General features: G+C 44.2%; 1 protein-coding gene across 17 annotated transcripts in view; it reads left to right on the forward strand.

The window, feature by feature from the left end:
- CACNA1D (calcium voltage-gated channel subunit alpha1 D) overlaps positions 1–16,180 on the forward strand; it is a 923,074-nt gene that overhangs the window by 745,313 nt on the left and 161,581 nt on the right. For 8 of the 17 annotated variants that reach the window (XM_063940823.1, XM_063940810.1, XM_063940809.1 and 5 more), the window contains 5 exons: positions 1,757–1,789; positions 3,420–3,458; positions 3,997–4,125; positions 5,880–5,945; positions 15,912–16,003. In XM_063940823.1, the coding sequence (XP_063796893.1) occupies positions 1,757–1,789; positions 3,420–3,458; positions 3,997–4,125; positions 5,880–5,945; positions 15,912–16,003 (359 nt within the window). The remainder of the gene's footprint in view (positions 1–1,756; positions 1,790–3,419; positions 3,459–3,996; positions 4,126–5,879; positions 5,946–15,911; positions 16,004–16,180) is intronic. The other 9 variants (XM_063940825.1, XM_063940814.1, XM_063940818.1 and 6 more) reach the window with 2 other exon arrangements.

The following is a 16,180-nucleotide window of genomic DNA, read 5'->3' on the forward strand; positions in this document are numbered from 1 at the left end:
GATCGCAGATGCCGAGTAAGTCTGAAGCTACTCAGAAACTGCTACGAGGTGTGTAATCGCAATATTGCGAATACATCGTTCGCAATTTTAAGATGCTAAGATTCACTCCCAGTAGGCGGCGGCTTAGCATGAGCAACTCTGCTAAAATCGCCTTGCGAGCGAACAACTCGGAATGACCTCCATAGTTACTATATTTTAGAATACAGGTTTGTTCTGTAGCATTGTGGCTGTAGAGCAGTTGCAGCTCTGCTGGTGTCTATGGAATAAAGCAACTGAAAAACTCTTACATTTTTTTTACTTCATCACGGAATCGTCTTCCATACTTTGTGCACCTGACTGATATTCCCCCTTGTTTTGTCCTTTTTTTCATGCTCCATCTCTCTGCTCTTTTATTTCTGAAAGAAAGAACAGTAGTGATGCAGATATATTGAGCCTGGAGAAGTGCTAAAGCAGTGATAAGTGGAAGGTGATAACGCACCAGCCAATCAGTTCCTAACTGTCAACTTACATATTGGAACTAATTGGCTGGTGCGTTATCACCTTGCACTTATCACTGCTTTATCACTTCTCCAGGCTTAATACATGTACCCCACAATGACTTCACTTGCAATGTCTGGTAGGGATCGGCAGCTTTGCAGGATAGGCAGACAAGGGAAAACCAGCAGAAAGTTTCAGAAAATATGTTTTATTGTGTCATCTTGCAGTTATTCTTTTTCTATTCATAAGACTTTGGGAATTTCAATTTTATGTTATTTCTTAGTTAAGATTTAACCATTAAATGATACTTTAAAGTTGCCTTTGACATTTAAATGGAGCTATTACTCAAAAGTTCACAGAGGGTTTTTTTTCTCTAATTGCTTAAAGGTGCAATTCTGTATTGTGGGGCTCATTCAGTAAGGATAGCAAATTCTGCTAATCAGCAGAATTTGCTATTCTTTGGATCGCATGCTGGGGGCCCCCCATCACTGGGCAAGGCCGCCCAGCATGCTGACCGGCGCCTCCCCCCCATGATGACGCAGAAATTGTGATCGCCTCGCAATTTCTGCTTCATCGTAAAAGTTATTGATGCCTCCTGCCGGTGCAGCTTAGCTGCGGCCGCAGGAGACCCGGCGCCATCTTACCCATCATGGCGGCTGCATGTGACATCACGCAGCCGCTGCGATTATGCCCCCGTTCGCGCCGCCCACCGTTCATGTCGCTCTGCCCTCACAACGCTCCGTCTCCTCCCTGGAAACGGAGCGTTGGTGGCCCCACGACCGCCTCTGCCTGATTGACAGACAGAGGTGATCGCATTTTCTGCGGCCCCCCACAGAAAGTGCGGGCGCATGCGCAGTACGGGTGCATGCGCAGTATGGGTGCTGTGCATGCGCCCGCGTGCCGACCGCAAAAATACCGGTTGGATCACGATTTGCGATCCAACCTGAATTAGCCCCTTAAACCACAGCCACCAATGAGCAGTTTGTTTCTGTCCAGTGCAATGAAAGCAAATTTCTTATTGGTTGCTGTGATTTTACGTCATATTTTCACTTTTAAACAATGTTAATAGAGTAACTAGCCTACATTGTGCAAGTTAGCTGAATGTTTTCATTTATTTTTAAACCTAATATTCCCTGGTTGTTTCTGAAACCAATCACCATTCTTACCCCTTATATTTATGGTATGTGGGTGGATGTCCGTTCCCATCACCTATAATCCTCCATAAGAAAACAGTGTACTTCTGTGCTTTAAACTTACAATGCTTTTAATTTTTTCAAAGCCACCAGAAATTGACCCAACTGGGCCACCCACGGTAAGATTAGGAACCTGCAAGGATGCGTTGTAACATTTGTATATTCAGTTCTGTTTTCATCTGTAATAAACTCCAGATATCCCTCTGATTATTATTAATTTTTTTTCAAATAAGTATATTTGTTATTTTCTGATATGCTTTTTGCCTACTTTCTCTGAGCCCCCATAGAATGCGGGACATTTAACCATTTATAAAACAAGTCAAAGTATGTGGAATTCATTTAACGATCCCGTTGCATGTGGCATGACCTGGGGAGATAAGGCATGTACGTATAGCGTATGTTTATTTCATAACTACAGCAAAGGTTTGCAGCGTGATCAGTGCTTCCATTGGGATTGGCGGAGACGGGAACCCCCACGGTTTCCAGTCCGTAGTATATATTTAATGAAGACACGTGTCCATTGTTACTGTACATTTTTCCATTGAAACAGCTTTGGACTTAGTTTAGTAGTCTGAAATCAAATCTGAATATATTCGATAACTGATTAAATATAATTGGATGTTTACAAAGTAACTTTTATAGACCACTTCCGCTGCCAGTGTACATAGGGAAATGTATTCTTTCCCAAATGCTTGAATATACAGATTAACTGAATATATTTCTGTCTGGATATTTAATCATGCATTGTATGTCTCATTAACACGCCCTTAGTACTAACAATTATATAAATAATAACATAGGCAATAAACTGGGGCTCAGTGGCAAGAAGTATAGTATAATAATCAGACTTAAAATTGAGTGACACACCTTTTATCACTAAGACATAGGGCCTGCTGTCATGATGTTAGGTAAAAAGGCTCTAGGTCCATGAAGGCAGGACACGTCTACCTTCCTTGATTAGTGCTCCATATCCTACGCTGCATGCCTTAAAGGACAGAGCTCATATCTTAACATGATATTTTTCCATGGAACAAATTGTCACACAAGTACCAGTAATGGTTTGAGACACGGTTGTCCAACCCCAGATCAGCCAGTCATATGGGGTTATTTGCAGATCACTAGCTGGGACCATACGTAAGCTGTATACATCTTTACATAAAACACCTATCATTGTTATTACTCTTTATTTATATAGTGCCACTAATTACCCAGCACTGTACAGAGAATAATTGTAATTCATAAAAGTTCCTGTCTCATTGGAGCTTACAGTCTAAGTTCCCTAACTCACAAGTGCATACGAGCATGGACAGTACACAGTGCACCCATTAGGGGAAATGATAATGCAGATCCCTACCCCCAAATCAGACTATATTTTGGAAGATTTAGCGATGGACCAGCTGTAATCGCCCTATCCTTCTTAGGTGTCTATTTATGAAGCAGTGAAAAGAGTGGAAAAGTGAGCCAGTGGAGAAGTTGACCATGGCAACCAATCAGCTGCTCTGTATAATTTTATAGTATGCAAATTATAAATGTTACATCAATGCTGATTGGTTGCCAGGGGCAACTTCTCCACTGGCTCACTTCTCCACACGTTTCACTACTTCATGAATAGACCCCTTAGTATCTTATGTTTCAAACCCAGTCGAAACTCATGTTCATGAGACCTTGCTGCCTCTACATCCAGTGTTATATTACCTATTCCTCCTGAGTTATTTAAAAAAAATATTTAATGTTCTCAATTTTTTAAAGCCAGTGCCAACTGAACAAGGCCCCACTGGGGACCCAGCGGTAAGACGAGTGGCCCTTGGAATGGTTTGACCTCCTCTGCCTTTTACTCTGTGTCATCTCCTGCTGGCTTGCCTTGTTTTTACTGTGTACTCTCGGAAAGGTTTTGAAGTGGGTTTTATGGCATTCATTCCATCCAGCTGACCAAGAACGAAGGCTTAGAATTGCATGTGTGTGCTCCTGTCCTGCAGCTGGAAACCAAGTTTGTCTTAGCATGTGGCTTTAGTGTAGAGCAACTGGCGCATCTGGCAAGCTCTGAATGCATTTAATGAAATATTGCTGCGCTTTAACTGATGGAAAGGCTCAACAAAATAAGTTAGACATCCTTTGCTACTCCAGCTGCTTCAGAACTATATCTCCCATACGGCTGGTAAATAGACAGCGGGATTTGTAGTTCTGTGACTGCAGTTTTAAAGGTTGTTCACCCTTGATCTTGGTCTGTTTCTCGCTCAACATTATAACTGTACATCCACCTGCTCTGCCTGATGTACCATCTATCTGCTCTCCTTGTCTGTGGCTTTATTTACCCAATGCCTTTCAGAGTTCAGAAGACAGCGCCCGCATCTCAATCACGTTCTTCCGACTGTTCAGAGTCATGCGACTCGTGAAACTTCTAAGCAGAGGCGAAGGGATCCGAACTCTGCTGTGGACGTTTATAAAGTCCTTTCAGGTGTGTGACGGCTTTTTGTGGTTACTACAGAGTAGGGCTGATCAACAAGAGAATGCACTTCATTAGTGAATCTTAATAATCATTAACATTTCACAAGAACAATGGAAAATTTCAGTGCAAAAGAAACCTCAGACCCCACTGTTATAAGTACCAACATAAATGGGTATATTCTTGTAAGAAGTAAGAACTGTATTGGATGGGGTGGTAGAGAGGAAATTACTATAATCCTAAAAAAGAAACTAAATTAAAACTTATTAGTGACGAAACAGGTTGACCCTAAAGTCTTGCATAAGCCTTTTGTTGTGTTCTACCTGGACTTCACCATTCCTAATGTAGCTGTGGAGACTGTGTATCCATAATAAACTGGGTAGTTGTATGCTAGCTACTGTAGAGACTTTTGGGTTGATGTACAGATGTGTCCTCATACATCTTTGTTGCAGTCACGCCAAACAGACCCTTTTGGCACACCAGGTCACATGAGAATCTTCTAGCATTGGGCATCTTTTATGCTTCTATTTTTGTTGAAAATGCGTCTTATTCGCAACGCAGTATGTCTAGGACGCACGAGGATACTGTGCTGATTAATTTGATATATGACACTTGTACACTGTATCTGTGTGATCAGGTAGTAGCCGCCTACAGTGGGAGGGTATATTTTGTGTGCAGATGTGCGATCGCATTTGTAGCAGAGCTGCACAAACATCAGTTTGTGCAATCTCTGCTCAGCCGCTGCAATGATCGGGGGCCGGAGCTGACGTCAGAAACCCTCCCTCCAAACGCCTGGTCCCTTCTGCGTTTTCCCGGACACTCCTACAAAACGGTCAGTTGCCACCCACAATCGGCCCCTTCCTGTCAGTCACCTTGTGATTGCTCGTGCAATCTCTGTTTTCGCACCATCCCATCGCTATGCACCGATGCCCGGTGCAGTCATCCGACGCGCCGGCACATTGCGGTGCATACGCATGCGTAGTACAGACCTGATCGCCCACTGTGTGAAAACGCACAGCAGCAATCAGGTCTAAATTACCCCCTGAGTCTCTGAATCTGTGTACAAAGTGCTGCAGTGTAGCAGTCGCAGCTTTTTTCCAATACGAGTTCTGTTCTGCTCCAATAAAAAGACTCGGTCACACACAGTATACAAGTGCATACCTCCCAACTGTCCCAATTTCAGCGAGACAGTCCCGTCTTTCTGCCCATAGTAACCAATCGGCGTCAAGGTAGCATTTATCAAGTACATTTTTATAAAATGATAGGTACAAGCTGATTGGCTGCTTCACCTTTTTGTGTAGAATAAAGCTCTGCAGAACATGATGGATTTCCAGAAATAAATGATTGCAAAATACCTCCCAACATTTTCTAAACGGAATGCATGCGCACCCAAATTGGGGGCGTGGCTTCAGCAAAAGAAGGCATGGCTCTGTGGGAATGCTGCAACCGCGAGCCATGCATCCCATTTTCCAGCACTATAGTGACATGCCCAGCGCTCTGGGAGCTGCTAAGCCATGCCCCCAATCCCTCTCTGCCATGAACAGATGCTACACGCACAGCATCTATTCACCACTATTCATTTATTCTAAGCAGAGCAGCAAGTGACGGGGCTTCCTAACTCCCCCCTCCACCGCGGAACACTGCAGCCTGCTGGTGGGACAGTGACCGAAAAATGGGACTGTCCGGTGAAAATTGGGACAGTTGGGTGGTATGGTGTTATAATAATTGTGTAGGGAATTATCTGTAACTTGTGTTTTTTTCTGTAGGCTTTGCCCTACGTGGCCCTGCTTATTGCTATGCTGTTCTTTATCTACGCCGTGATCGGAATGCAGGTATGTGATCACGATCTCTTTGTAAATCTCAGGTTGGGTTCATGGATTTGTACAATAATGCAGGACACGCATGCAGCGATTTACTAGCGACATTGGGCATTTGGTCCCAAAACAAGCACGATGCCAGATGTCATTTAGAGACCGGACAGACCTGCATGTGGACCATCTTAAATTAGGTGTTTACAGCTTGTAACGGGAATATAAAAGTGTTAAAGTGTGTTGTTATAGTTGGGTACTTATACAGCATTATACATGGATTGTACTATTCACTAACTACAAAACAGAAATGTCACTTGATTACACAAAATAACCCCTTCCTTTATGCCTTGGTGTCTAATTACCTGTGTATTGAGTAATCCACCCCCAAAGTTTGGCATTTAACTTCTGTTCCATCACCGCTGATAAATTGAGTTATGTGTTTAACTGTGGGTGGTAATTATTACATTTGTTATCCTGTCGCAACATTTATTTGAATTGTGCGTATTGTACAGAGATCTATAAATAGACTCACTGACGTATAACCAGGGGAGCCAGCAGATGGATTCATCGCTGCTGAGAGAGGCGTCAGACACAGGGCTTCTTCCTTTACTGACCTCTCCATCACATGAGATACTCAAGAATGACCTACTGTCCTTATAGCAACAATAACCATATTCTAGCTGGTGAAAACAGGTTTCTGGTGATGGGAAGTGGAGAGCAGACAACAATACATGGATTTTGCAGTGATGCACTCTTTTTTTTTTCCCAAAACAATGTTTATTGAAGAAAGGTAAAGATATGTGTACAAAATTTCATGTCTGGATTCATAGTGGAAAAATACAGAAAGTGGTAATATGAGGTAGTTCAGGGTCATACAGTTATAGTCCGGCATGTGGAAAAAGCATGTAAAGTTACATATAATGCAAGTAAGTAGGTAACAAATATTCGCCATAGATAATATTCCACTCCTACCATCCAGGATTGGCATATCGCTTAGTGAGATGCGAGCACTCTCATTAAAGGAACTTGAAAGTACCTAGTAGTATTAAACATCTGTTATAAATCTCAATATCTGACCGCTTAGACACCTAGCATCTGGTATTCCACTACGGATAAGGAGAAAGATGACACAAAATGTAGAACTAAAAACCCTTCTTCAAACAATTTTCTATTTTATGAAGAAGAATGTTTAAATGGATATTGAAATCTTATAGGTTGTAGAGGGAAGAGAAATGAGATGAGGAAGAAAGAAAGGGGGAGGGGGAAAGATGGGAGAAGGAATGAGGGGAGGGGGAGGGGGGTGAACAAGACATAGAACAAGACAACAAATAGCATCGTTCCCTACAGGAAAATTTATACCATAGGGTTGGTAGATTGCATATACGTCCTGTCAGCTGCGTAAGGTGGGTATCACCTACATGGATAGCTTATTTCAAACCTAGCAGAGTTAATGGCTCAACCAATCTGTCTATATAAGTACCAAGTAGTGGGTTCAAAGATTTTCTGGATTCTGAGTTGAGTGGCATCATCAAAGCTTTGTATAACAGTTTCCCATTTCCTATAGAATCTAGGAGCCCCCGACTCTATATCTGGCACTAGAGCCTGTCGCTCGTAGAATATGTTGTTTAGCAGAGAGGTTCTCAATTCTGCAATAGATGGGGAATGTCTATGTAACCAATGGGTGAGGATTAGTTTTTTGGTGATAGTAAGGATTACCGTCAGGGCAGGTATAATCTTTTGTTTGTGTGATCCCAGGTCCCAATCCGAAAAACAGTAAAATAGGCAGATATCATTAACATGGTTTATCAGTTTGTCCCAAAAAGTTCTTATTTTCCTGCAGGCCCAGAAGTTATGATAGTAGGTGGCCTCAGCCATCCCACATTTAAAACATTGACCCGTAGAGGCCTGTGTGAAATAGGAATGCTGTTTCGGGGATATGTAGGCTCTATTTTGGAATTTGAGGTGGGTTTCCTGTAAAGCTGCAGATTTTAAGTATTTAAATGCGGGGGACAGTGTGGACATAAGTACCGACATAGCCGGGAAATCTGGTATGTCCCGCAGCCAGCGCGAGTGGAGGGCGCGTTGCAAAGGCGCTTTCCCTGAGTCTATAAGAATAGAGTATATATTACGTAGCCTATAACCTATGGTTAGGTTGAAACGCAGGAGAGGGATAAGAGGGTCAATGGTTGTATCAAGGGCCATTCCAGGTGGTAACGATTGTGCAAAGTGACGGGATTGGAGGTACATAAAAAATTGGGAGTTGGGTAGGCCATACTTATCCGATAATGTAACGAAAGAGTAGATCGTACCTCCAGGGTCAAAGATATCTCGAATTGAGGATATGCCTTTCTCTCTCCACATCAAGTAAGCACAGCCGTCCAAACCAGGAGGAAATTGCGGGTTACCCCAGAGGGTGGTGTAAGGAGAGTTAGAGAAATTCCTGTGTAATCGTCTGTTGATAGCTTTCCAGGCTTTATAAGTGTCATGAAAGAGTATGTTAGATTTTATATGGGAAGGAATCAGTGAGGCAGGTGCATGAAGGAGAGCAGCTGGGGAGAATGGATGGAAAAGGTGTTCCTCTATGTTAGTGAGAGTATATACAGAGCCACCAGAAAACCAGTCCACCATGTATCGGAACATAGCTGCATTTGAAAAAGCAGAAATGTCTGGCATCCCAAAGCCACCCTCCGGTCTCTGCAGTTGTAAAATATAGCGAGATACCCTAGATTTCTTTTTTGCCCAGATGAATCTTGTAAACAGGGAGTCAAATCGTTGGATATCTGGCTTGGAGAGTTGCAGGGGAAGCATTTGGAGGGCATAGGATAATTTGGGAAAAACAAAGCTCTTAATAACCACCACCCTACCAGACAATGATAAAGGCAAGTCCATCCATCCATTTAATATTTTCTCTGCCGAGGAGTAAATCTGGTGGAAATTAGCAGAGTAAAGGGCGTCTAGTTTAGGGGGAATCATGATGCCTAAGTATTTGAGTGGAGAGCGGCAAATTGTGAATTGTGTCAGTGTGGGAGATAGGAGGTTTGTGGAGTGGCCAGAGCCCAAAGGGAGGAGGCGTGATTTGTCATAATTTACACGGAATCCCGAGAAGGAACTAAAATGGTCTATAATACGTTTTATGGCAGGGATGGAAGCTTGGGGGTTAGAGATAAATAAAAGCATGTCATCAGCAAATAGACTGAGTTTTACTTCCGTCGACCCAACGGCGATACCGGTATATTCTAGAGACATGCGCAGTGCAGTGGCCAGGGGTTCTATAGCTATTGCAAATAGAAGGGGTGAAAGGGGGCAGCCTTGTCTGGTCCCTCTATGAAGGGGGATGGGGGAGGATAGATAATTGTTAGAGAGGATTTGGGAGGAAGAGTCCTGATAAAGAAGACATACTGCATGGATGAGAGCCTCCGGGAACCCAAACCTGTGCATGGTGTCAAAAAGGTGGTCCCATGTGACCAGGTCAAAAGCCTTCTCAGCATCAAGGGAGAGAAGGGCATAGGGCTTCTGGTCTCCCGAAGTCTCCAGCCACTGCATGACAGTCAGTATCTTACGTACATTTACCGTAGAGTGACGCCCCCATATAAACCCTGTTTGGTCCTCCTGGATCAGAGAGGGCAACAGAAGCTTTACCCGGTCCGCCAAGATCTTAGTATATATCTTGTAATCCGTATTCAATAAGGATATAGGTCTATATGAACTGGGGAGCAGGGGGTTTCTCCCTGGTTTATGAATAATTTTTAGAATTGCAGCATTGAAGTATAATGGAGGGGTGGTCCCGGTCAGAAGCAAGTTGAATAGCGTACAAAGGGGCTTGACCAATTGAGGAGCCAGTATTTTATAGTACTCGTTAGTCAGACCATCAGGCCCAGGGGTTTTGTTCGGTTTCAAACCGCGAATTACATGGAGCACCTCCTCCTCAGTAATGGGGTTCAGTAGAGATTGGGATGCGGTAGAAGACAGAGAGGGGAAAGTAAGGGAAGACCAGAAAGAGTGTTGTTGTTGGTGATCAATAGAGGTTTCGGAGTATAATGAGGAATAAAAAGATTGCAGAACCTCAGATACCTGGCCACAATCATGTACCACAGTGCCATCAGCCCCAGTCAAAGCATGGATAAGTGTCGGAGGGTGCTGACCTTTCAGGAGATTTGAAAGCAATCGACTAGATCTATTGCCAAATTTATGAAATCTACATTGAGACATAAATGTCAACTTAGATTCAGTTTGAGTTAAGAGTTTGTCAAAGAGGGATTTTTGGTCATAGTATAGTTTTTTGGTAATTGGGGTGGGGGATTGTGTAAATGCCTGGTAGGCGTTAGTAAGGTTAGATTGGGTTTCAAGGTAATGAGCTTGAGTGTCTTTCCTATGTTTGGAGGAGAAGGAAATAATAGAGCCTCTCAGTACTGATTTAGACGTTTGCCAAAATAGGAGCGGTGAATCACTCTCTGCAGCAACATTACAATGTTTAAAATCAGCCCACGAGGCCTCCAGCATATTTCTAAATTGGATGGAGTTGGTCAGGTGGGATGGGAAGCGCCATTGTCTGACAGGGCCTCTATTGGGGAAGGTGGCGAGAGTCATCCAGCAGACCGCATGATCAGATAAGGACACAGGCTCAATTTCAGAAGCCTGTACCTTGGTAAACATAGAAGTCGAGATGAACAAATAATCGATTCTCGACAGTGTACCATGAGCTGCCGATAAACATGTATAGTCACGGCCGACTGGATGACATGCCCGCCAGACATCCACAAGGTGCAGCTGTGACATTAAGTATGGTAAACCATATTTGGGTGTACAACGGCTAGATCTGGATCTAGTATTCCTATCAAGAGCATTGGAAACAGTAGAATTAAAATCACCTGCGAGGATCAATTGTTTATGAGAATGCGGATGCAGTTTATTGGCAATGGACAGAAAAAAGGGTTGAGGATCAATATTGGGGGCGTAGACATTACGCAAAAGAAGACGAGAATCATCTAGAGTGGCGTCTACAATGAGAAATCTGCCTTCAGTATCTGACTGGGAGGAGTGAAGGTCTACATGAACTGATCGTCTAACCAAAAGGAGTACCCCACGGGCCTTGGCGGTAAATGGGGCGGACGCCAACACTCTCCAGCCCAGGCAGTTGAGCTTATCAATCTCAGGAGGGAGAAGGTGAGACTCTTGGAGAATGTCATCCACCTGCAATTTAGACAAGTAAAGTAAGATTTTCTTCCTCTTTACGGGAGAATGGAAGCCACCCACATTATATGTGCCAAATTTTAAACTGGCCATCATTCAGCCAAAAAAAGGCATGTCTCACTGCAATATATAAGATCGATAATGTCATATCTACAAAACACATAGCTATCATGAACATAGAAAACCGACAGGACAAGACACAGAGAGGAGAGAACATTGGGTGAAAAAGGAGGGGGAAAGCAAAACAGAGGATCCAGAAAAGAGTGGATCAAAAGATTAGCATCAAACGTGTACTTCAGGTACAAAGAAAACATAGATTGACCTATAGTTCGCCAAATGGAGAACCAAGTAAGAACTCCAGGCTTGCCCCAGCCCTGGAACTGAAAAACATTAAGCATAGCTTATACATAGCATGAAAAAAAAATATATATATATATAAACTCAGAGTAACATGTGGATAACATGAGGGGGAAGGCGCCTTAAAGGAAAAAATCACATTAAGAATGGGATTAATGGTAATATACTACCCAGCAGGGCACCCATGTCAGTAAGAGAGGCGCCGCCTCCCAGCAGTAATTTCAAAAACTTCCAGCGATTATTAATTATATCGTAAACAAATATAACAGAGTAGTAATGTATTCGCCAGTAGCTAAGGGAAGAAGAAAAAATAACAATAAAATAAACCACGCTCGGAATATTCACAGCCGCGGTCAGCAGTCAGGAGACGAGTCTGTTGCTGGTAGGTGCAGTGAAGAACGTCCGTTTTCCTCTTCCAACAGATAGGCCTCTGCATCGGCCACGGTGGAGAAGTCCGTAAATGAGGATCCTTTGAACAGGCGTAACCGTGCCGGGTAAATGAGAGCGAATTTTCTGCTTGTTTTGGCCAGGCGGGAACAAAGTGGGGTGAATTCCCGTCGTGCCCTAGCCACCTCTGCCGAATAATCCTGGAAGATATAAATCCTCACGTCATTCCATTGCAAATTCCGCTTGCGACGAGATGCAGACCAGATAGTGTCTTTGTGGATGTAATTAAGACAACGGAAAATAACAGCCCGGGGTCGGGTGTCTTGTGTAGGCCTTGCAGGACCAATGCGATGGGCCCTCTCCACAATCATACCCGCGCAGGAATCTTGAATATCTAGCAAATTGGGCAGTGTGTCTTGTATGAAGGAAAAGAGTGCTGGCCCTTTAAGGGCCTCGGGCAGCCCAACAATCCTCAAATAATTTCGACGTGATCTGTTCTCGAGATCGTCGACCTTATTGAGAAGCTGGTAATGAGATTTCTGAAGAAAAGCGCACTGTTCCTTTAAATCGGCAACGTCATGAAATGTCTCCCCAAGGCGCTGTTCATTAGCTTGCACCCGTTTGGAAAGCTGTTTGAACTGTGATTTGATGTCATGCACTGCCTGCGTGACTTTGGCAGCATGTGATTCCATAATGGGGTTAATGGAGTCTTGAATTGCTTTTACCATATCAGAATATGTAATTGGGCCCTCAGCCTGTTGTGCAGTCTTATGAGACTTCTGTGTAGAGGGGGCAATATGTACAGGGAGAGCTGTGGCATCAGCGGAGTCAGAGGATGAATGTAACTCACGGTCTGTGTGCACTTGCTGCTGTTGAGGCTGCATCTGATGGCCGGCGGCCATCTTGGAATCCCCTTTTGATTTTGCAGGGCGCTGTTTAAGAGGCTTCGCCGCTTCTGGGGCGGCTAGGAAGCGCTCCATCTGGTGCCAGCAGTGTTCCCACAGACAGGTGAGCGGTCTGGGAGCGGGGTGCAGTGCTATGTACAGCGTACGGGCTGGGGCGGCACACGGAGCTCACACTGCTGCTGCTGCACGCATCGGCGCCGTACCCGGAACCGCAGTGATGCACTCTTATTAATATTATATGACATATAACACTTGGGAATATTTAATAAGACAATTGCAGTTGTGCAGTGTGAACAATCCTTGCACTAGACGTATATAGTGGCAGATGCTCAATTAGCTTAGTGATATAATTCAGGAGCTTGAAAGGGAGGGGTATTTCAAAGCAAGAAAAAAAAGGCATTTTGATGGTCATTCCGAGTTGTTCGCTAGCTGCATTCGTTCGCTATGCAGCGATGAGGCAAAAAAATGGCACTTCTGCGCATGCGTATGCAGCGCAATGGGCACACGCGGCGTACTATTACAACGAACTATGTAGTTTTACACAGGGTCTAGCGATGCTTTTCAGTCGCACTGGCAGCCGCAGAGTGATTGACAGGAAGAGGGTGTTCTGGGTGTCAACTGACCGTTTTCAGGGAGTGTTCGGAAAAACGCAGGCGTGCCAGGAAAAACGCAGGCGGGGCTGGGCGAATGCAGGGCGTGTTTGTGACATCAAATCAGGAACTGAATGGTCTGAAGTGATCGCAAGCGCAGAGTAGGTTTGAAGCTACTCTGAAACTGCACAAAATTATTTTGTAGCCGCTCTGCGTTACAGTCGTTCGCACTTCTGCTAAGCTAAAATACACTCCCAGTGGGCGGCGGCATAGCGTTTGCACGGCTGCTAAAAACTGCTAGCGAGTGATCAACTCGGAATGGCCACCTTTGTTTCCCCCAGCACCCTGAATGATAACAGTAACCAAATTTAAATCCTGCAAAATACAAAACAGTAGCTGATGAGATTAATATTTGATCAACCAGAAGGGATTGCTGATCTGTGATTGGCTGAGTGGTGTAATGCTGGGTACACACTAAACGACGTGTACCCAGCAATGGCGTCAGCGACAGGGCAGACATCGCCAAGTGCATGCACACTTGCCAATGCCGCCAGCGACAAGCGATGGCAGGGGGGATGAGAGGAGGACATGCTACATTCGGCAGCATGGCCCTCGCTGGCGATATCGCCCGTCAGACATACATGCACGCCCGACAGGCGTGGTCGCTGATGACACACGGGAGCGCACATGCATACACACTAGACAATATTGTGAACTACGAGTCGTATCGGCCACATCGTTCACTTTATCGTCCAGTGTGTACCCAGTTTAAGGGACCGCTCCTGATTGATTGTCTACTAGTAAGTAATTGGTGAAGACAGAGCTAAACTCATTGCGTCAGATTCAGAGATGGCTGCAGTTCACATCAATGCTGCATCTTTGGATGTGGCAACAATGTGAAAATATGGTAATGCCGCAGGAGGCGTCTTGTGTATATAGACACCTCCTGCCTGCTTCTGTGATCCGCTGTTGTGTCCTAAGGCGCAGCTCCGGATCACTCTGTGAAAACATCGCCCATCTCAGTGAGGCTGAGGCTCACTGAAGACGCAGACCCTTGCTTTGGCACTCCCAGAAATTGAGGGCAAAACGTACCCATTGCTAGCAACCCCACTGCTGTCCAGCCCCCAAACAGTTGCAACCTGTCAATCAGGCTGCGGCTTTGGAGACCTGTGAGAGTTCTTGCAGTAGACTCCTGGAGCACGCACGGTACAGATCCTCTTCATGCACCGTTCTTCTAACATCAGAGTAGTACGCATACCAATGGGTTTGCGTACTACTCGAAATTCGCCCCATTGTGTGTTGGACGCTCCTTAGTAGCCGTGCTTGCTCATACGATGGCATTGCATATCATCCACCGGATTTTGTTTTTATTTCAGTGTGGATTGTTCATCTTCATCCTGGATTACATTGGACCTAGAATATTTAATAGGGAGGCATCATTTTATTATAAATCATGGGGCTTATAATAATTGATCATTCATGACAGTAACAGTCATTTATTATTTGAAATCAGAGGACACAAATAGATATTTTCAAAGAACTGGAGTACTGTTACTTATTTTTAATACTAAAAGCACTATTTTTTCATATAATACTACTTAATTTATTTCCCCCAGGTCTGATTGACACAAAGCTTAGGCAGCGTGCAGCTATGTCACTTGTCAGAACCACATGTCTTACTAATAAGTGGCTGTTTAGTGGGGATGCAGTCACGATCCCGGCGACAGGGAACTCAGCGGTCAGGATACCGATCCCGGCCGCCAGAATACCGGCAGAGGGCCGAGCGCTATGTTCACGACACCCATAGAGTGGGAATAGAACCTGTGGCGAGCAAACCCCTACCGGCATTCTGGCGGCCAGGATCCCGGCATCGGCATGCTGACCGCCGGGATCCTAACCGCCGCTATCCCAAACCCAACCCATTAGCTGTGTGGTTAGGTGCTTAGTGCATGGAGCACTTTGCTTCCCTTCGATGTTTAAAATCAGGATCGCATCTTCAAATCATGTGGTTTTATATAATGTGCTTAGTAAATTGCACGGTTTACAAACCATACATCAAAGCATCAAAAACCATGCACTTTGGCAAGACCGCTTCTTGGTAAAACTCCCCCTTTGTCTTGTATGGCAAGTTGTTTAAATACAGTATGCTTTGAGTAGTGGAGGTTTAGGTGGCTGTCTTATTACAGAAGCAAGTTATTATACAACATCTTAGAACAAATTAAGTACATGAAACAAAGACAGCCATATATCTTATTTAAGACATGAATAAGGCTCCTAAAAGCAGCTTACAATGAAACAGTATCTGGGATGAGATGGAGTGAGTGGCCTTACAGTAACAGTAGTAGCAGGACTGTGATGTTGCTGGCATGTATATTGCAGTCACAGCCCACAGTCCTTCCTATGGTCAGTAGGAACATCTGCACGGAGCCGCTTCCTAAAGGCAGAAAGTGTGTGAGAGATGGTCATAATACACTGCTAGTAATCTACAGTGCGCAGTCTCGTGTTACTCTCAGATCATCCATCGTGAAGGACTAATGGATTCTCACTGTTTCCTGCAGGTTTTTGGTAAAATTGCCATGAGGGATAACACCCAAATTAATAGGAACAACAACTTTCAGACATTTCCACAGGCTGTACTCCTATTATTCAGGTAACTGTCTTTAATATAATTATTATTATCATTATTATTATTATTATTATTATTACTACTACTACTACATTCAAATATTTCTATTTACCTGTAAACAGGGGTATATTAAGAGAGGACGGACACACTTGCAGTCTCCATCAGCCCCCCTCTCCTCTCTAGCCTACGGTGCAAGGGAGT

Source organism: Pseudophryne corroboree, chromosome 9 (genome assembly GCF_028390025.1).
Source record: "Pseudophryne corroboree isolate aPseCor3 chromosome 9, aPseCor3.hap2, whole genome shotgun sequence".
In the NCBI taxonomy this organism is placed as follows: domain Eukaryota; kingdom Metazoa; phylum Chordata; class Amphibia; order Anura; family Myobatrachidae; genus Pseudophryne; species Pseudophryne corroboree.